This window comes from Spodoptera frugiperda, chromosome 9, assembly GCF_023101765.2.
Source record: "Spodoptera frugiperda isolate SF20-4 chromosome 9, AGI-APGP_CSIRO_Sfru_2.0, whole genome shotgun sequence".
Classification (NCBI taxonomy): domain Eukaryota; kingdom Metazoa; phylum Arthropoda; class Insecta; order Lepidoptera; family Noctuidae; genus Spodoptera; species Spodoptera frugiperda.
Window position 1 is genome coordinate 3,867,753 of NC_064220.1, and position 21,969 is coordinate 3,889,721.

A 21,969-nucleotide genomic window follows, 5' to 3' on the forward strand; every position below is an offset into this window, starting at 1 on the left:
TTGAGTGTCATTGGAACAATATTAAGTAACAGAAATAAAAATGCGAAAATCAGGCATCCCACTTTATCGGAATAAGTCAAATTATCGCCTCAAAACCCATCCGATTTGCCATAAAAGCGAAATATTAAAATCCAACTCTGTTTACAGTCATTTATACACACATAGACATAGCGCCTACTTTAAAATCAACCTTTCTTCAAAATTATCCACTAGATGGCGTGCATTTAAAAGTGAATAGGCTGGTACCTGTAGAAATTATGTCTTGGGGATTAGGAACTAAAGAACACCATCTGATGCTATTATGTTCTAAAAATAAAAGGTATAAGTAATGTTATATTTAGGTACTAAATAGCATAAAACAAAGTCGTTTTCTCTGTCCCTATATCCATATGTATGCTTTCTACGCTACGGATTTTGATGCTGTTTCTTTTAATCGATAGAGTGATTCAAGAGGAAGGTTTATATGTATAATACATGTATATTATAGTAGGGAAACTGATAATTTTGCACCCGTGCGAAAACGGGGCGGGTCACTAGTTTGGGAATAAAATGAATGTCAAGAATGCAATGTAAGACAGTTTTATTTTATTATCTTATACATTATTTAATAGAATGTATATACTAACCTGCAATTATTACAAGTATTTATGTGACATGAATGCTTGATACATGACTGATTATTAAAAAATAATCTCATTCAAAATAATAATTCAAAACTATAATTCATAAACAAGGCAACCAGAATAATAGATTGCAATCAAAGCGGAAAAATGTTTGAGAATATCTAAGCATCCATAATCACTATACTACATAAGGAAATAAAAAAGCAACAACTTTCCTTTTTGTTTTTCAGAAACCTTAAAATAGGTCAATGTATTCATATCACATTATGAACATTATGTTCATTACGACGAGTACACCATTTCAGTTTTCTGACATCAAAAAAAACATGACTGTAAACATTGATAATGTAGATTCTAAACACACTACTATAAAAGTACAATAAAAAAACATTTGTCGTGTTGTTTTCACTCATCCTTCTTCATTATTGCCTGGAAACTACCGCTACACAGCTGCTGCGAAAGAAAATTACTATAATTAGTATATTTTGTGTTTAACTTTTGATGTGGATGAAAACAATATCCCACAAGAAAAAAATATAATATAGATTGAAATCAATGGAAATCATAAAATAAAATAAAAAAAATTGTGTACCTTTCATACCTAGGTATAGGTACATTTCGCATTTTTTTGAACATGTCTCAAAACTATTTCTGGCAGAATACATTCTTTAAAAACGTGTATTAACTTTGGCATCATATTGCTGATAAAGTCATTATATTATCTCGACAAACTTCTATAACAGTCAAAGGTTCATTGACTGAAATAAAACATATGAAGTAGCATTTATCCATGTTACTGACACGCATTTGTCCTTGAACCTGAAATAGATTTAATATTATAGTAAGAAGATGCTAAAATAAATTATAAAGTGGGCATGCAATAGAATTTACTTGATAGTAATATTCATGCTTTTTATTCATAACTAGAACATTATTATCCAATGATAGAGCAAAATTGAAAGGAAATCGTTTTTCTTGGTATGGTCATGTAAAGAAGAGGGATGAAACGCATATTACTAAAAGAGTTCTAAGTTTACATGTAGATGGCTCAACAACTGATGACTCTATACGTACTTGAAAACTAAAGTTTGTTTACAATGAAGCTGGCCACAACTTGAGTTATAATTTACAGGTTTACTATCTTGTCGTCCACATGTATCCAACTGAATGCGCTTTTCACTCGTTTTGACGATTTACGGGCGCCTGAATATTCGTGGCGTTGATACGCCAGCTTTCTCGTAGGACCCCGACATAGTAGGTACCTAGATGTAAACGGAATCCGAAATACACAAAAACTAATTATATACAAGACAATATTATGTTACTTTTATAAACTCAGTACCTATTCGCATAAAATTGAAACGAAATTATAACAAAACCAGATCAAATCGCTTGTAATTGCAGCAAAATGTAATCTCATGTCATGAAAATTATTGCAAAGTAAATATCCATACCATAGATAAAACAGAATTTATTAAATACGTTCCGAAATTCAGAAAAGTTATAGCAATAAAATTTTACTTACCCAAATTATGATATAACATCAATTGAAAAATCGCTGCAGAACAACCATAATAAAATCATAAAATCATATTACATAATTATACTCTATTTACTATAACATTAGAAATTTAAAGATACTTGTTTTACCGTCCGTTCAACTGATTTTGAGTGTATCGGAACGCGCGGGATTCATGTAGCAGACGCAATATAATGTGACAAATAATACTAATGTTTGTCCGTCCAAAGTTATTTGTATTACTAATCTGAGAAAACAATATAATATCGATCGGTGATTTCTAATATGAGGATTTTAGTTTGTAATAGCCAGCTAAAGTCACGGGCTGACTTGCTAATATTTATTAGTTGGTAGGTATTTTTATTTTGAAATAAAATTACTTACTTATAAACAACATATACTACAATACTTTGCAATAATCATATTAAATTGGAAAGAAATACATACAAGAAATATTACTTCGAATCAATGAATTTTCATTGATCAAAAACATACAAGAAATTCCGCGCGTAAAGCCTAGCGTAATGCTACGCAAACTCTTCGAAATGTATTTTATTTCAAGTCAACCATCTGATGGTACTAAATAAGTTTGGCAACGTGTCAAAGGTCATGTTCGACGGAACGGCAACATCGTATTTTGTCTACGAACGAATTTAAATTTTTTTATTGTTGCCAGTGACAATAATAATAACTAACGCTAACATTTTTTTCACACACGACCACAATGTTTTATATTTTCGTTTACGATAGTTAGTTTTAAATTATTGTAATGTTTTTTAATGAAAACCATTGTTATAAAATTAGTAATGATTCTTCAAATTTACATTATCGGGTGCACGCCATCTAGCGTTTAATATTATAACCTATCCAGACATTCCGATATGTTTGATTGTCAAATTGCACTAACACTAGTAAAAGAAATGCCAAATTTTTCACGGTTTTCAAGACTGTTTTTCTCCATATATAATGCGAATTATTTACCAAAAAGTTATATGCAGATTCTTGACGGTACAAAAGTGATAAAGTGATTAGTTTTGTGCAAAAAGTGTCTATGTACGGAGAGTATACCGTGAACGAAAAATGTATGAAAAGGCGATCGGAACATTCACCTTAAAATGGTTTGTCTTACCGACGATGTCATAGGAAGTGTACGTGTCCCGCCAAGCAAATAGACTTACATTACTAATAAGATGTAACTAATTACTAGCTGCCTACTTACGGTACATTTATATTATTCATAAAAACTAATATAAATCTGTTTTAGTCTTGTTAAATTGTTGTTTTGCTAATATTTTGGTGACTGAGACATAGGCTCGACCGTTCTACGGTACGAATATACTTTCACAGCAAAATATCAACAGTAGTCATTCTTATAATAATTGTCGTGAGACATACTAAATTAACTAAACATTAAGTTTCCATTGAAGATTACTAAAATATATGAAAATGGATTTATATTTATTTTTTGAATACTATAAATTTTCTTGTAAGTAGGTGCTATATAGAACTGCTGTTTAATGTAGAAAATAAAGTTATTTAATGTTTTTTTTTTAATTTTCCGTTGTCATTTAAGTGCCATGGCTAGTGTTGCTAGGTACGATAAATACAAGTTTGTGGCAACATTCTCTGATTTAATATTTTCAACGAAATTGTAAATAATTCACCAAATTATCTATCTTATATTGGTTTGTTATAATATAAAAATGTAATAAAGTTTCTTTTTTAATAAATTCGAAATTAAATGTTGTTAAATTGTGCAACGATTTAAAAATTCTATTGGATTTTTTTACATTACTTTTTCTAAGTATTCAAATAGTTTTTGAAAACAAAAAAAAAAATGTAAATATCAACTTTGTATTGATGAAACCGTTCCGACAAAATAAAAAGTATTTTAGCCACTTTTCAATATAGATAAATAGAGTTTCAAGTTTGTATGAACACAATTTATAGACAGACAGACGTGTGAGACAATTTATCATATCATTTACAAGAAATATTCAATAGATTTAAGTTGTATGGTAACCAGTATTGATTTCTGTGTGATACATGCACGTTTCATTGTTTTTGGAAACTTCAATAACAATTAATATTAATATCTTACCATTTCTATCTAAACTCTTACATGATAAGCTACTAAAGTGATTGGAAGTACGAAATTCAACCTTAAAGCTACGTTTTTAAAGTTCAGTTTCTCTTGAAGTTTCCAAAATCTTGAAACAGTCAATATAGCACAATTATAATATCTTTTTTTAATATAAACATTATTATTTTCTTTCATACTTGCACTGTATTTGAAATCACAAACGCAATTTACACCATTCAAACGATTTTGATATTTATTTCGTCGTGATAAGAGTTATAATAGACGCAAATAAATATTTGTAATACAAATTGTTTGCTACAGCTACTTTTTATCTTATAGTGACAGAAATAGAATTGAAAATCGTTTGACAACAGAATAACTTCCTTGCAATTTTATCGCTAGTACGAATCTTTTAAGTTTTTCTTTAAAACAATGTTAACTGAATAGTTGATTGGTTTGTTTAATTCGATATTATGTGGTCATGTTTCAGTTTAAATAATGTAAACTATAACTTTGACTTATAACCTAAATTAGAACCAAATATATTATTAATAAAATTGTATGTGAATGAGACAAATGATTGTGGCTTATTTGGAGGAACCAAGATAAATTAAATAACCGTTATAAGTGAGAAAAATTTAGATATTTATTATGTTCCCTTTATGTAATTTCAAAAATATTGTATCGATATATTTTCAACTGCCTCGTTGGTCGAGTGGTCGCAAGTGCGACTGCCGACTGCCGACGACTGCGACTGACAAGGGGTCTATAATAATATTTTATTATAATAATTACTGGGCTTTTTTCGGCTTTTGGAATATTTCTCAGTAGTAGCATTGTCATCAACCTAAAGTATAAAATAAGGTATATTTAAAATGGAATTCCCTAAATAAGCCACAATCCTTAGGAACTGCGACTAGTCTAGCATATCTGCGGTTAATCGCACGTTCTTTTGTCCTATTAACATTTTGTAAATAACCAAATTAAGCCTAAAGGAATCTGTGATGCAGATTTATAATGTTAGGTGTCGAGCTGCTTATATACGATGATGGTAGCACTTCAGTCTTTACCAATCTGTCAAGACTTTTTAGGTGGGGAGAAGAGGAATTATTTAATGACTTCTTTCGCCAGGAGTGTCAGACTCTTGCTGACTAAAAACCACCCCATTCCCACTCCTGCTCTTTGAGCCGGAGCCCCGGTAATCCGCTAGGTAGTCCGCAGCTCCGGATCAGGCATCAGTCCTACTGGGCCCTATCTGTGGTGGTCTGATGGCTCTTTGAGGCGCGGTTTTTAATAGACTTCGTCTATAATAAAATTAGAAATCGACTAAATGTATTAAAATTCGATTTTATTTAAAGACATTTGATAGATTGGAGGTTGAATTGCTAATGTCTAGCGACTGCTTCGAAATTGCAATTTTTGATACGGAATTCTTCAAAATTGAGCGAATATTTTGTGTATTTTATTACTCTTTATTCAACCACCTAACAAATTAGCTGTTTGTTTGTTAGTGTAAATATCTAATTAATGTAGCCTTCTATGTCTACTTACCCCTGTAAGAGGTAGGTGTGAATGTATTTCGTGTAAAGTTGTAAAACAAAGCAGTCTGATGTGTAGCCGTGTAGATATTAAATCTATCATTTTTGTGTAATACAAGGTGACTGACTGAATGTAGTTAGTTTTTTATTGTAATGTATAGAACATGGATAGTGTTGGAATATCTTTAGGTACTACATAAAGAACATTTATAATGAGATGAAAAATGTATTGGAATAAAAATATATTGTTTCCATAGGCGGTTTTAATCAGTAAACCTACAACAACCCAAACTAATTATACTGCTTCGTAGGCCGCGTCATCGACCAATTACGTGTAAAAGAGACTATTAATCACCGAGTATTTGTGTCATCCACTGCTGATCATAAGCCTCTTCCAATGACTCCCAGATAGGCCAGTTTGAAGTGACCTGCATCCAGCGGCTCCGGTTCTCCGGTTTGTCCTACTACGCTGCGCTAGCCGGTACGCGATTTCCACTCGAGAATCTTTCTGCCCCAGCGGCCGTCGGTTCTATTTTTAATGAAAACTGTCCAAATAAACCTAAAGATATTCCAACACTATAACAATATGTGTATAAAAATTGTGCTACATATGTATAAAAGAGCTTAAAACTTTCATTTACATGTCAACATTAAGGCCATTATTATATGTTTTGTAATAAACTATAATATGTTTGCTTAGTTTCTCGTTAACTGTATTAGTTGTACTCACTGAGTATTTGATGTTTTATGAATTAAACAAAGGTATGTGGAGACGGTGCGGTTTTTAGTCGAATCTATAAACTTTAGACTCTATTTTAGGTAGAGTTTGAAAACAAACTTAAGTTGTCTTGCGGTTATTAATGGAATTTGTGACTGTATGAGACTTATTCCGCCAAAATGCATTGAGCTAGCATGGTAATTAATGCTCAAACTTTTGGTCAGCGGTGGCCACTTATAGGCTCTTGATGTTGATGATAAGACTTGTTCTAAGTATTATTTGAAGCAAACTATTTGTCGGCTTAGAAGTTGTGAGTTAATTTCTCAACAGAGAAAGGCGTGTGTATATTCTAAACAAGTCAACAAGTTACTTATTTTGAACCAGTGTATTTGTCTGCAATGTAATCAAAAGTATTTAAGAACTACTTACATAAAATATAGATTTGTTTGTATCTATTGGTGTCAGATTTAAAAACCGCACCGTCTAAACTAAGTGCGTCGTCTCTACTAAGCCAGGGAAGTATGTAACTAAATACAGAATTATTATTATTATAGAATACCAATTATTTTGTTATGCACACCATTAATGTATAGTTATAAAAGTGATTATTAAATTTCTATTGAAATATTTCGTGTTTTTATTTTGATTTTGAGCTATTCTTGTATGTACTTAATTCCTAAAGGCAGTGTTTTAAAAGTTCGCAACCAAAAACAGTTCGTAAGTTTTTTAGCAATGTGTGGAACCAAAAAATAATGTATTTTTAAAGGGGGGAAATCATCCAATGGCTTCTCCCGCTTTGAGTGATACGAGAGGGACTGTCAGAATCTTTCTGACAAAAACCACCACGTTTCTACTCTTGCTTTGCCGGTAACCTGCTAGGCAGTCGGGGTCGGAAAAAATAATGTCTAAAAAGTTTTTACCTATCCTATTGTTGCTTCATGGTTCTTCACAGATGCTTAAACAGTCAATCAAATCTATTAACGTCATTTAAAATGTCAAATTTCAGTCATTTTCGAAACGTTTGCTACCAAAACTAAAGCGAAACATATTTTTATTTTAAGTTTTTCATAAGACAACTGTGTAACAAATTTGTAAAAATGTCAGTTTTCGACGGCGACATAGAATACCGCTCTGTGTACATGGTGGATTATGAAGTTAAGAAAAAACCGTAAGTACCAACTTTCGTATTCCAACCAAATTCCAACTATATGCGAAACAACGCTTGTGTTGTGTGAATGAGGTTACTGGAGCCAATTACCCCCTTTCCTAATCATCCTAATCCCCAATTTCCCAACCCCACTTCAATTCCTAACTCCTAAAAGACCATGTGGGTCGAGGCGATAGCTTACCATCCGTTGATCCGTATACTGGTTTGCCAGCTTATAACATAAAAAAATATTCTCAGATTTGGATCTCCTCCGAGTTCCTCAACATTCTGGATGGCAGCACCTATCAGTTCTTTTAAGTAGCAACTTCATCTTCCAACTTAGACCATGAGATCCGGTTATCCCATTTCCAGAGCCCAAGTCCCAATCCCAAGGGGTCAGCATCAACAATTTGCATTGACTGCACGGTTGGCGCGGTGGCTGGGCAACTGGTTGCCGTGCAACGTGTCGCGGGTTCGATTCCCGCACGGAACAACTCTTTGTGTGATCCACAGATTGTTGTTTCGGGTCTGGGTGTCATGTGCATGTGAAATTGTATGTTTGTAAACGCACCCACGACACAGGAGAAAATCCTAATGTGGGGCAACGTTTTTAAAAAAACAAGAAAAACAAGACAAGAACACTTTCACCAATTTCCCAAATCCTAATACAATTTAAACTCTACTCTTTTGTAATAAAGTCCACAATCAACCTGTCTGAACCTATTACCAGTCTACCTCTATCAACAGTAAGAGTCCTCGTCGCAAGGCGGTGGACGACGACTGCCTCATCGTGGGCCTGAGCAGAGACATGCTGAAGCCCAAAGACGAGAAGCAGAGACATCCCGACGTACTCTGTCCATTGACTCGCGAATATTACAAGGACGCTGTCAAAAGGGTATGACATTACTATTGATGTTTTCCAAGGTCTAAGGCGACGATAAGGACTATTTTTTTTACCGTATGGTTTAACGTATCTTAACGAATAACCAGGTCGCGTTGCCTTGTGTTCTGCTTCTTATAGTTTCACATCAACAGCCTATAAGTGGCCACTGTTGACCAAAGGCCTCTTCTCGCACGGAGATTTGAGCATTAATCTCTACGCTTGCTGCACCAACGGACTGGCCATTTCAAACTTATAATTAGAAATGACTACATAGGTTTCCTTTCGATGTTTTCCATCACCGTTTGTCATCGTGGTGTCTAAATGATCTTAGAAAGTAAACATATACCTAACTCAGAAAAAATCAAATTGGTATTTGCCACTGGTAGGTTTATGAACCCACACCACGGGCTACCACTATGTACTAGTTTAGTCTAGGCAAAACTACATAAGTTGTCCTGAAATTAGATTTGGCCGGTATATGCTACTGACCAGGAATGAGCCTTATCTCACTAATGGTAAAGTATTTTTCCTTTTCTTTCCTGATAGTTTACAAAAGACTACCCGAAACTCACGAAGAAGTACATGCAGAATGACATCGACCCGGTGCCCATCGAGAACGAGATTAAAGACCTCAAGAGGACCGAATATTTAACTAAATACTGTTCTAGAGGTAACCGTTACAAAGCTTTTCCAAATGTATGACAAGGGCACGGACCAAGAGTCCGTGGAGAACAAATATAAATAGACTTAAAAAAAGCTTTTTCAATTTAAAATGGTCCTATTAAAGTACCTAAGTGACTGAACAGACGACTTAGTTTCCCCGTAGGTACAGTTCACTTGGACATCTTTAAGTTGAAGGCTGTTGCATTCCATCGACCCAAATTACAGCTAAAATTCTTAAAAGCAGGATGTACGATTATTTGAGTACCTACTTAAACCTTAAACTTCCCAGATCTCCCCTTTATGTCCGTGAACCTGACTCGTCGAGCGCGCGCGCTCCAGACCCTGCGCCTGCCAGACGACATCATCATCCCAGACACCAGTCAGAGAGGATCATACCGCGCTCCGAGACCTGAGAAATATGCGGAGCCACCGTCGAGCATGTCTATGAAACCACGATTTGATGATTCTTTGCAAAGTTAGTTCTAGTTTTCTTGTGCCTTTGCTTTTGAAGAAACGTGTTTCATTTGTCTATCGTTGAAGTATTTAGGTACCCTATCATCATCTTATATCTAAATATCTAATAGACTTCCTATGCATTTATATCATTCCTTATCCAATCTATTCTTCTTCAGTTTTCTTTATATTTTCCTTTCATCGCCATCATCCTGTAAATATCCTACTGCTGAGAAACTGCCTCTACTCACACATTCTTACTGTTTGTTATGAAATCCTGGTATCAGAATAAACAAAACAACTTTTTCATGAATCAAAGTTAAAACTTATCATTATTTAGTCTTCTTGAATTCAAATTGTAATGTATGATGAGTTTGTGGTATTGAACTAATGTGTAGTATACTTTTCATAGTCTTGCAATGTTTAATGTTATCCTCCCATTACCTAAAGTCCATTGCCTAGCCCTGATTATTCCATAATTTCTATCTACAGAGGAGCTGCGTAGAATCTTGAGAGTGAACACTGGCGAGACAACGTACGGCGCATGCCATGGTTTGTTGGCGAAGGTGATCTTAGAGAAGAATCCCTTCGGCAAACCGCGCAAGGAGCCAAGATACGGCCGCTGGAAGAACCCATACATGTTTACCTATAGAATATGATTCCAATGCGAAAATAAACTTCTTAATTGGCAGCGTTTTGGTTTTATTTCATGGAAATACTTTTATAAGAGCTTCACGCCTAAATAAAATAAAAATAAAAATTTTAATGGTCTGGGTAATCCAGACAGATTGGGTTTTAAAGCGAACGAAACATAAGCAACCTTTTTGTTAAAAATTAAATTTTCAATATTTTTTATTGGTGAACGTCCAAAATGTGTATTAGATTCTTGCTGGGGTTTCGGATAATATCAGCATATTACAGATGGGTACTACGATCTCGACACGCAGTGGGAACTGGAACGAGGTAGTTTTTATTCAGCAAGACTTAGAAACTACCGCTTCTCGCAATTGATAAAATTAAAACTCTTAGAATAAAGAAAACATAAGGTATTACACTTTTCAATTTATTAAAATGTGTTGAGGACTTTGTGCCAAACTATTCAGCTAGCTTCTTACCGAACCTTGCTGTCCGTAATGAATCTTAGTTTATTCAAAAGACAACACACAACAAACTAAAACCTCCTTAAACACACTGACATCAATAAAAGAGCCCAAAAACTCAGAGAAATCGAGACCACAACGGCCTGTCAATATGGCAGGCGCGAGGTTTATTAAATTTTAGTGTACATAAGTAATATACAAGTTTACAAGTTTAGAATTAATCACAAAATTGACCGTAGTAATGAGATGAGAAGGTAGACACTGAAGCCGTAATGGATCATTACCTGACAACCTACCGCAAGGACTATTTATGGCCCAACCTGCCTGGTACCACTGAGCAGCTAAAGGCTGGTGGTGGTGGTGGCGGTGGTGGTCCGGGAGGTGGTGGCGCTGGCGGTGGCCTTGGAGGACCTGGAGGATTGGCTGAGTAAGCGGTTTTCTTAATTGAGAACAGCTCATGGCATTTAGGTGTTGTTATATTTTAGAGTGTCGTCGAGTAGGTACCTACAACCGTTAACTCTACGTCTAAAACTTATAAGATAAACAAAGATAAAAACCTATTCTTGGTTATCAAAAAGTACACGCTAGTCTACATTAGTCCAGTGTGGCTTATGATCTAAAATGGACATGACAACTCATCGTAGGTACTATTTAATATAAGTGCGTAACGTTTCCACTACCCCTAGTCTTTCGAAACTCTCTGGGCAAGAGTTAGCATTCTACCAGGCATGTCTGCAACACTCGCGGCCGCCGGACTGCCGGTGCCCGCAGTACTCCGGGGGGGAGATGCCCGTACTACCGCCGGGAAAGGAGGGAGGATGGAGTCGAAATGAGGTATGGCGTCTTTTAGTAATTTGATATTGGTAGTTGTGCTGGACGTCCTTTTTCTAATACTATTATTTTGTGTAAATTTTCTAGGTCTTCATTAAAACTGTGATCAATTTATCTGTCAGATCTGGTCCATTAAATGTTCCCGAAAATCTTCTATATTATCATACATTGAATTATAGCAGCCTATAACTCACAAGGCACATACCTAAACTTGTCGGTAAACAATTTAAAATATGTATTCCAGATAATGGGACCAATGTTGGATCCCAAACTGTATCCAGTTCGCGCTGGAGCGGCTCCAGAAACACCTACATCGCGATACGACCAACCGAATGCGTTCTTGGATAAGGTAAGGGGTGAAGCTCTTAGAAAAATGTGTTTGATTTGGGTATGACAAGCAAGCGCAGACCAGGGGCCTTAGTATGTAGGTTGTATAGCTCCGTCCCTCTTGCACTGCTCAATGATCGACCATTCTGACACAATTGTAATAGCAGACTAAGGCCCCAGAGCACCTGCGAGTGGGACAGACGACCTAATAAAGGTTACAGGAAGCCACTTGGATACCGTTCCCTTACTACGGCTTCCGGGAAGTCATCGGGGAAGACCTATTGTTTAGCAGTGGACGTCTTGCTATGGTGATGATAACAACATAATTACTCTTTGTCCAGTTGCAATCGAAGTACCCGATGCTGTACAGCATCTTGCAGAACGAAGCCTCTCCGGAGTTGAAGCAGAGAATAGACCGGGACCGCAACAAGACCACTTACCAGGTCGACTACTGCGAGACAGGTAAACCTTCTTGCCAGGGGGTTCAAACCCCCATCGAAATATTAAGATAAAATTTAAGTAGCTAGTAACTGGTTATATTAACATATATTCTCATGAATGAAAGAAGTTCATGAAGGAAGTTTCGTTCGTTTTACTTTCTTGAACCCCTCCCGATACTAAAACCTGGCTACGCCTATGCCTTCTTGGCTGGGTTCTGAACACTCCATCATATCAAAGTGCTATTTATACATGATAGTCATAAACGACAGCATTAAAAAATATGTTGAAGTTCAGTTACTTGTCACATTTATAAGAATTGCCGTCAAAGCCTGCTCAATTTTTACCAATATAATAACTTAATACTTATTTCACTGTACCAGGTCCCGGAGCCAAGTTCGAAGGTCTCCAACGAGCAGCAGACGAGAGTGGAACCGGTCCGTGCGCACAACCGATGCGGTTGCCCGGGGATCCCTGCCGCGTCGGACCCAAGCCCACCAGGTCTGCGCCCAAGACCATCTCCAAGCAAGGAAGCGGTGGCGCCGCCAGCGATGTCAGAGGAAAATGCGGTAAGATTTGGAATTTTATTTTCATTGTGCTGGAAATAATTCCTAAAATATCCCTTTCTTTTTAACTTATAAACTAACTGGAATCTTTATAGTCAATCAAATTCTATCAAGAGACAATTGGGTAGTATCCTCGGTCAAAAATAAATTATTACAACTTTTCAATACAATAAAATATTCAAAAAATAACTACACTCTCATTCATAAATTTGATGAACTACTTAATTTTCGATTTGTTCCAGCTAAATTTCTAGAAATAAGTCTGCTATTTGTCGTCAAAAACTTATGACGTCATAACGCACTATTTCATGCAAAGTTCTTAGAAAATATCGTTTTTGACGTTTCGAAAAAAGTATTGAATTTGCCTAGCAGGAAACTAACCTATTAAGTATTGTTTTTGCTTTACCCTAATAATTTGGTGTATTTATCTATATGATGTACTTGTGTTGGTAGAAACGACATCAGCCACTCCACCGCTCGGGCGCACGGAGTACCAGGACGGCGTCTCCAAGCTCGGCGCCATCATCATGCGAGACAAACTGCATCGGAGGTAGCAACACATCACGTCGTGGACAACTGGGACAATCATGGAATAAACTATTTGGATCAGATACTGATGGTGTTATTTATAAATAATTCTTACTTTACAAAGTCTCGTGTCATGACACCCATGACGAATAATTTATAACATTTTGACAGCTCACAGCCACTCCGTGAAACAATACTAGGGTATTCAATAAACAAATACGAATAAAACACTTTCGAAACTGATAAATATTAGTGTATGTATGTAAAGTCAAGTATTTCGTCACGTGGAGGGCCGCGCGCTGGAGATGAGCTCCCCGCGCTTGTACAGCGTGCCCGCCACACTGCCCGCCACGCTGCCCGCGGGGCCCGGGCTGCCGGCGGCCCCCCGCGCGCCCCCGCCGGGCCCCGGGCTGCTGGCCACGGGCCGCGAGCCCCCGCCGGGCCCCGCGCTGGGGGCCTCCTTGCGCGTGGTGGTCTCTTGCCGCGAGGAGCTACGAGTGCGTACTGTCGTCTCATCATGTTGTCGCAGCATCACTGCGCGAGCATCTGAAGTGTTGCGCTCTCTGAAATTAAATATTTAATTGTAGCTTACACTTTAACAGAAATAGCAACGTTATCAATTTGTAAGGGTTTTGGTTACCTGCTAAGCGCCATAATTCTGTCAAGATCGGGAGAGGGGCGCCTGACCTCGGCGGCCGAGGTGAGAGTGACGCGGAGGGGCGCGGGCGCGGGGGGCGGGCTGGCGGGGGGGGAGGACGCCGCCGACGCCGACGCGGGGGACGAGGAGCCCACCGCCGAGTCGCGCTTGTTGGACGACTTGTTGGAGGACTTGTTGGACGACTCCGAGCCCGACGTGGAGCGCCGGCGCGGCGTGGAGCGCGGCCCGCGCCGCCCGCCGCCGCGGCTGAACGCGGCCGGGATGTGCAGGGACGCCGTGATCACGCAGCTGTCGTCGTCGGACCCGCCCAGCGTCTGGGGGAACATCACACATTCAAACAACAATAATACGCAAAGACAAAGAAAGGAAGGCTGTATGATGCCACCAAACCAGGTAGTTACCTCATTGTAGTCGCTGGCCGAGTCGTTGGAGTCGTTGGAGTCGGTGCGTTGTTGCGGCGTGCTCCCCCCACACACGACGCCACTACTGCCGCACTCCTCGCTGCTGCGTACCCTGGACCAATAACACGTGGTTTTATAAAAGATCCACATTTAATGACAATTTCAATTTCTAGTATTTGAGCTTCATATCGATAGTAGTCCCTGGCGGACAGTAAGTATACAATTAATTCCTTCTTCGGCATCTCTCCGAAATGCTTATAATACCAAAAACAAAATTCTAATTGACAGCCTACGTGGAGATGACTGATTTAATTCGCAAATTCTCTTCAAACTTTCCAATTAAATTTCAACCAGGTAACACAAATGATAATTAAAAATATTTTCATTATTTTTATAACTACAATGTTCTATTTGACTTGAGCCAAGGTGTAAGTCTGTATGAAGAAGTACCTGGTAACTATAGTCATGGCGGAGGACAAGGAGCCGGAGGAAGTGTCGGAGGCAGCCGTCTCCCTCGTCCGCCGGCGCGAGTACGTCTTCTCACTGCGCCTGCCGGGCACAGGCAGGGACATTAACACGGTGAAGGGTAAAATGGTAAATAGAATTCGAGGGGGTAATAGATACAGAAGAGGGGTGAATAAATGTTGGAAAAATGTTCTAACATCTATTCACACCATTCCTGTGTCTATTCACCCTTTGAATTCTATTCACCCCATTTTACGGTACGTGGTTTAGGAGAAGTTTCCAAAATAACTTTTGGGACAAACTGTTTCAATTCATCATCTTCATGATCATTTTTATAAAATGACAACTAAACACAATTCTACACAAAAATTAGCATGCCTATAACTGTGTAAGCCGTTTGATAAACTAGGTACGCTCTTATTAAACGTCTGGCTTCAAATGATAAGATATCACTGTAGCTTTCACCAAAGATCTTGTTGATCACTTACCATCACCGGTTTTTGACAAACCATTACAAAAATTAGCACCTATTTCCTGTATTCTGGAAGGTGTTTACCTAGGCATGTTGCCGGGACCACCCGTAGCTGCCGCTCCATGTAGGAACTGCTCTCGGGACCAAACTTGTCTCAAGTTGTTCTCATTATTCTCCGCATTCGCTTCAGCAGCACACCTGAGGAAGGACGGTGCAATGAGGGAGGGGAACACACGCATTCATGTTCTATTGTACAAATGGTCTTTGGGATCTCATGGCTTTGGTGTCATGTTGTCATTTACAAGTGACTGTTGATTGTGGTAAACAATTGTGGCCTTCTGATCTGATTATTTACAAAAGGTCCTAGGATATAGAATGTATTGGGTGGAAGATGGAACAAACTTGGGTCTTGACATGGTGTTTGTATTTGAATCAAAGAGGAATTCAAAAAAGTGTCTTAATACTTAATTACAAAAATATACACAAAAATGTTAGCACACATCTTCATCAACAATGATCATGCATCAAACAGGACAACAAAACATGGGGTAAATACTTACTAATGTACGCACAGGCAACAGCCAAACAGCATAGAACAGTTTATGAATGTAACCGTAGGAAACTGTAAATCTAAATGCCCACAGACTTACCTCGATTTCTGAAGATTCTGAAGACTAACTCGAATCTGATACGGAACTTTCTGGTGACCTCAGTACCTACGCCAATTAATACTACCAAGCGTTATTCTGCAGTGAAGCTAGACAACACTAGGAGACGGAGCTAGTCCAGACTGCAGCAGTACTTACTCAGCTCTCCTCAGCAGCAAGGAGTCGAGGTGCGCGGGCGCGGTGTGCGCGAGGTGTATGTAGGCCTCGTGCAGCAGTGAAGCTAGACAACACTAGGAGACGGAGCTAGTCCAGACTGCAGCAGTACTTACTCAGCTCTCCTCAGCAGCAAGGAGTCGAGGTGCGCGGGCGCGGTGTGCGCGAGGTGTATGTAGGCCTCGTGCAGCAGTTCCGCCGGGAGCGTCCACAGCTCGGCCTGCTTCTCCACCAGCTGACGGACCACGTTGATCACGTCCGCTCGCTCGGACAGCTGTTCCACGCTGGAATCGAGAGAGATTACTGTAGTTAGATACTTAATTAAAGTGAAGATTTAGAAGACAACGGTTCACGTGTGCAAATACTGAGTAACGTAAATTTTACTTCTGGTAAAACGGATAACCTTATAATTAAAGAAAAGAAAGTTCAGAAGCAAAATTTCACGGTAAGATTCCACGTGATCTGTGAATAAGAATAAGATATGAAGATACACGTGTAGAAGAAATCTCTTGTTAACATATCATAAGTGTATTTCTTTTGGTTTATCCAAGGAGACCTAATATTGAGGTAGGTAATTTGCTGGAAACTGGTGTAAGCAAAGTTGTAAAGAAATAACCTATGAAGCAGCCAGAAACGAAATGGAATAGTAGGACTAACCTTGCAGGCTCATTAGGTTTATTTCTATGCAGTATATTGGGTGCGAAGATGGTGGCGAGGTTGGCGGCGTCCATCTTGTTGCCGGGCTCGTGGTCGTCCTCGGAGTGCGCGGCGAGCTGCGCCAGGAAGGACAGCAGCGCGTTGAGCGTGTCGCGGTGCGCCGCCGGCAGCAGCTGCACTATCAGCCGCAGCGCTTCCCACTGGAAGCGACGGTTGTGGATTTCTGAAACATTGGGGTATTTCTGTGAAGTTACTGCGTGTAAAGTTTGGTTTCTATTGGTGCTGTTCTTATGATGGTGGTGATTTAATTGAGATCCTAATAAAGAAAACTTCTAGACATAGATGTTTCGAAGAGTAACGGCTCGTTTTCTTAACAAATGTGGTTTTCAGTTTGACATGTATGTATGTATGTTTGAGCGCAATTATCTTGCGTTAGGCTGAACCGTTTTTGATGTGGTCTTCAGCTTAGCATATTTTCAGAAACGTTCTTTAGACTTGGGAGAAGATTTTAGGGATATTACCTGACTTACAAAAATGAAGGCGGTAAAGAAAATGAAGGCGGATCCCTGTTTTAAAAATAATATTTTGATTAACTGATTACTCACTTTGCGTGTTCAAAAACGCAGGGTACAAGTCCCTGCAGAGTAGAGGGTCAGGAAGGTCCCTGAGGAACTCCTTCAGCAGATTGGCGACATCGTGCGGACACACTGCCGCATCCAACGCTGCTTCCTGACTCCGCTCCCAGTCCTCACGCAACTAGAACATAGATAGAAGATTCTGTTATAAAGTTTAGTTTTTTATAGAGACAGCTGTTTTTGGTACTAATAGGTGATTTATATACAGAGAATTTAAGAACTCGATTTCTCCATTGCTCGAGCAGTCGCAAGTGTGAATGCCAGGCAAGGGGTACTTGGGTTCGATTCCCAGCATGGGCACAACATTGCTGGGCGTTTTCTTTAATTTCTCAGTGCCGTAGTTAATGTCCAGGTGCACCTCGGCTTACCCCTTTAGGGATAAAAGGCCTGACGTTGCGTAGAGTTAAAGAGATTCATGTCAAGTCTGCCTGGTCGATTATAGCTATTATTAAAAAAAGGGTAGTAGAAACAATCCATGTATAAATATTTCCAATGGTAAGTATGCCAGCAATCAGCACGAAACTTAATACACCAGCCAAACAATAGCATTCGGTAATAAATGTAGCAAGTAGGTTACCGAGCCACTCCGCTACACGCTACAATACCTTACGTTTGTGAAAACATCTAATTCGGGCGATCCATGTTTTATTCTCAACAAAGCGTGTTTATTCCGGACTGTAAACATGTGACTGCCTCTGATTTAGTGCTGTTCATTCTGTCATAGCCGACAATACTTAGTTAGCCTGCTGATTGCTACATGCTGATTTTTGCAGGGACTCTGTTATAAATTAACTAAATATCACGGCTTACTTGCATTAATGGAAAATGACTCTACTAGTTTCGAGTCACAGAGAGACTCTTCATCACGAGAAGCATGCAAAGACGCTACGACGTCAGTAGGCGACATAGAGCTTTTCTCCATTAATTTACGTGAGTAAACCGTGATTTTTAGTAGTAAGTCTCACGATAGTATTATAAAGACTCTGTTTTATTTTTAACAGTGTCGTTATTTGACTGTGATGCCAGTGACAAAAATATGTAGAAAACGAAAATGTCAGAGAGCCTATTAAGACAGTAATGTAAGGTAGTGATTCTACTCAGGCATTTTCAAAACCCATACCCATAAGGTATAGCCTTGCATTGAATAAATGCGAGGTGATCGACAAAGAGTTAAACACAGAAAAAATTGAAACTACTAATTCTAGTATTTAAACAAGTTTTGAATAATTTAAATTAGTATTGAAATAAGTAATACTTCTCTAATTGTTGAATAGTACCTAATACCTATCTACCAGATCCTACACGAAGCCAAAATTGAAATCCATGTCTCCTAAAATGATGATGACTGGAAACGCAATGATCTCACCAAGTCATCGCCAGTTTTAGAACTAAGACCAAAGCCAGAATGTGGCGTTATCTTGCCAATCAAGGGTTGCTTCCTTAATTAAGATCTTCAACTGATTAGCTACATATCACATGTTAGTATTATTGGGACGTTTAAAATAGACCATGATTATTTTATAGACGATCTAATAGTCTACTAGTTGAGCTATATGTTTATTAATAGATAAGATTGGATAATTAGAGTCATCATATCATCACGCAATATTATTAAGAAAAAGTGTGGGATGCTTCGGCACGAATGGGCCCACTCAACCGGAGTGATAGCCTCACAGCAAACCGACGTGAAACAACGCTTGCGTTGTGTGAGTGAGGTTACCGGAGGCCCAATTCGGGGGGAACTTCCCAATCTTCTCAATCCCCGATTCCCCAACAACCCTTATTCCTAACCCCCTAAATACCGGCAACGCACTTGTAACGCCTCTGGTGTTTCATGTGTCCATGGGCGGCGACAATTGCTTACCGATGCGTCTGCTCGTTCGGCTTGTTCCATATAAAAGGAGATCATGGTTGCAATAATTTTTTTACAAACTTAAATTATGTTAGTCAAGTTACCTGATCAACTGCTACGCACGACATTGATAATTTGGCTTACAGTCATAAGCTCAAGAAATTAGCAATAAGTTGAAAATAATTTGCTTTTGCACGACACACTAGGTAGATAAGTGTGGCAGGCTCTGCTTAAAGGTACTAATTCATCGATTAAACGTTGTTTGACCCTAAGTAAGGTGAAGTTAGAAACTCTCTTTTGATCTCTTACCTGTCTCACTCTCTTCTTGGAGGCGGATACCCTGAAGAGTCCAAGGGTGTGCATGCCATGTCTCCGCAGGTGTGCGAGACAGGCGGACACTATCCCCGGCACCTTGGGGCCACCCAGGCCGGCCTCCTCCAGGCCTGCCCAGCCCCACTCTCCCGAATCACAGGATTCACTCTGGAATCATTGAAAAATGAGATTAATTATAAAGGAATAGAATTTATAATAGATTGTGTCGACTGTAAAGACGATGTGTTTAGATAACATTCACATGAGGACTATCGTGAACAAGCAAGAATATGAAATTGGAAGTATAATCAAGAGAAAGAATAATTAAGAAATATTTTTTATAGCCAGAGATTGAACCTAGCAACTAGACACTAATGCATGCCAGTCGTCTACACAAGCAATTCCACAAGGATTAACGGCGTCTTGTAGATGAACGAGATTGTGTGATTCCCATGAGCATTAGTAACATGTTGCATTTTATTCTAAGAATGGTCGCTCGACTACGTGCTTGTAACTGAGACGAACTAATATTTTCAGGAATGTTTCACAAAAGCTTCTTCAATAAACTTTTGCTAGTCCAATTTTTCTTTTAAAATCAATTTAGTCACACATATTCTTGTTAAAATAATGGTAGATTCTTTTTACTGATAATATGTCAATAGGATCACCCCCTTTTACGAATACGGACGAATAACATGAATGGTGAAAAGTAGGGGTACATTGTACAATGACATTTTTTCCGTAATGTGCATCTCTTCCTACCCCATTTGGGATAAAAAGGCGTAACGTTACGAACAAAATTCCTTCAACAATTACAATTTGCTACAAAACGAAATAACCACGTTCCACAGCAGCACAGTAGCCTCGATTGGTATTTTAATATGTAGAGCCATTGAAAACATCGTCAGTCGAATAAATATGTAATCATCAAAGCAATAACATTGCGTTCCTTTTGTAACAGTTCCCACAAGGTAAGCAATTTCATCGGATTTATTATAGACTTAGTTATTTTCGAACAGGGTATATATACACGGTGCGCCGGCGCGTCATACGATAATTTTATCGCGGCCTTAATGATCAAGACTTGAGGCCAGGTAATGTGATACCTATGACGACACGTGACGTCATTGCCGACCTATTGACACACCGGCACAAGGTCCCTTCCTAATTGCACATTATTTTCAGACGGTTTCAAAATAAATGAGGAAGTTTTTCTAACAGATTTATTTTTATGTTTTGCAATTTTTTTTTTTTTTGTTTTAGTTTTTATTTTTGTGGATTACCGTTTTGTTAGACATTGTTTCGGTTTTAGTTTAGTTTATGTTTGGGGCGTAAATTAAAATGTTACGGTGGACTGTTGACATTGATGATCTTCGTAATATGTTAACAACGTATTATATTACGTACTTTTGAAAGCTAAATTATGTTTAGTCTTTTAATATATTTTTTTTCTATTTGAAAGAAAATTAGAGATTTCATTTCGATGATTACTACTGAAGAAATAAACTTTAAAACAAAATTAATAAGTTAATTAGAATTTAGCAGCGCGGTATCTAGGCAACCTGCTGCCGCGCAGCGTGTAGTGGTTTCGATTTCCGCACGGAGCAATTATTTGTAGGATCCACCAATAGTTGTGAGTAATAAAAACACCATCAATGGAAAGGTGAAGATTTACTACAAAGAAATTTCAGGGAAAACATTTGATACCCTATTGTCATTCACAAAAGACACAAAGTAACACACACCGTGTGAATTAGCAAGACAAATACACAACATAAGTTCAGTGTTTGTAAACGCACCCACCATACAAAAATTCCTAGTATGGATCAATAGTGACTAGTTTTTTGTGGTTGCTAAACGAGTAGACGGATAACCTAATGGCGACAATATAAGCAATCGGCGCCGTCCATGGACACCCGTAACACCAGAGGAGTTACAAGTGCGTTGCTCGCCTTTTATTAGGGCTGCGGAATGCCTAGCGGGTTACCGGGGCTGTGGCTCGACCTCCTCACACGACGAAATACAACGCAAGCGTTGTATCACGTCGGTTTTTAATGAGGTCGTGGTATCACTGCGGTCGAGCCGACCCATTCGTACCGAAGCTCTCCCACACTTGCCAATTGTACAAATTAAATCGTTTATCTGCATTCTGCGCCCACGCAACATCATTTTGTTTACTCATCACTCGGACATAAATCGCAAACAAGACGATTCCCTGTCATTACTCAGATTTATTGACTCATTTCGAGATCTTGGTTGTCATAGCAACCACCCACATT

At 38.5% G+C, this 21,969-nt stretch overlaps 3 protein-coding genes and 1 long non-coding RNA gene across 12 annotated transcripts in view; 2 read left to right on the forward strand and 2 right to left on the reverse strand.

The window, feature by feature from the left end:
- Positions 1-563: 563 nt before the first annotated feature.
- On the reverse strand, positions 564-2,142 carry LOC118269070 (uncharacterized). Of its 5 annotated transcripts, none has more exons than XR_007705619.1 (3): positions 1,698-2,133; positions 1,225-1,442; positions 564-1,073 (listed from the first exon to the last, which is right to left on the reverse strand). It is a non-coding gene; the product is annotated as an uncharacterized LOC118269070 (long non-coding RNA). The 5 variants fall into 5 exon arrangements; XR_007705616.1 differs by having other exon boundaries at positions 564-1,076; XR_007705618.1 differs by having other exon boundaries at positions 1,216-1,442.
- A 5,316-nt stretch (positions 2,143-7,458) lies between these two features.
- LOC118271076 (uncharacterized) lies at positions 7,459-10,319 on the forward strand. Its single transcript, XM_035586951.2, has 5 exons — positions 7,459-7,649; positions 8,376-8,523; positions 9,058-9,181; positions 9,464-9,649; positions 10,120-10,319. The coding sequence occupies exons 1-5, from the start codon at positions 7,579-7,581 to the stop codon at positions 10,284-10,286; spliced, it is 696 nt and encodes a 231-aa protein (XP_035442844.1). The 5' UTR covers positions 7,459-7,578; the 3' UTR covers positions 10,287-10,319.
- Positions 10,320-10,844: 525 nt separating this feature from the next.
- Positions 10,845-13,500, forward strand: LOC118270965 (uncharacterized). The gene is made up of 6 exons (XM_035586813.2): positions 10,845-11,154; positions 11,414-11,561; positions 11,803-11,907; positions 12,227-12,347; positions 12,707-12,892; positions 13,343-13,500. The coding sequence occupies exons 1-6, from the start codon at positions 11,000-11,002 to the stop codon at positions 13,441-13,443; spliced, it is 816 nt and encodes a 271-aa protein (XP_035442706.2). The 5' UTR covers positions 10,845-10,999; the 3' UTR covers positions 13,444-13,500.
- Positions 13,490-21,969, reverse strand: part of LOC118270964 (rho GTPase-activating protein 6) — a 91,991-nt gene continuing 83,511 nt past the window's right edge. For 3 of the 5 annotated variants that reach the window (XM_050695978.1, XM_050695977.1, XM_035586809.2), the window contains 9 exons: positions 19,688-19,858; positions 17,497-17,647; positions 16,892-17,114; positions 16,351-16,518; positions 15,498-15,611; positions 14,927-15,025; positions 14,477-14,588; positions 14,058-14,389; positions 13,490-13,980 (listed from right to left, as the gene is read on the reverse strand). In XM_050695978.1, coding sequence (XP_050551935.1) covers positions 13,698-13,980; positions 14,058-14,389; positions 14,477-14,588; positions 14,927-15,025; positions 15,498-15,611; positions 16,351-16,518; positions 16,892-17,114; positions 17,497-17,647; positions 19,688-19,858 — 1,653 coding nt within the window. In that variant the 3' untranslated portion in view covers positions 13,490-13,697. The remainder of the gene's footprint in view (positions 13,981-14,057; positions 14,390-14,476; positions 14,589-14,926; positions 15,026-15,497; positions 15,612-16,350; positions 16,519-16,891; positions 17,115-17,496; positions 17,648-19,687; positions 19,859-21,969) is intronic. The other 2 variants (XM_035586810.2, XM_035586812.2) reach the window with 2 other exon arrangements.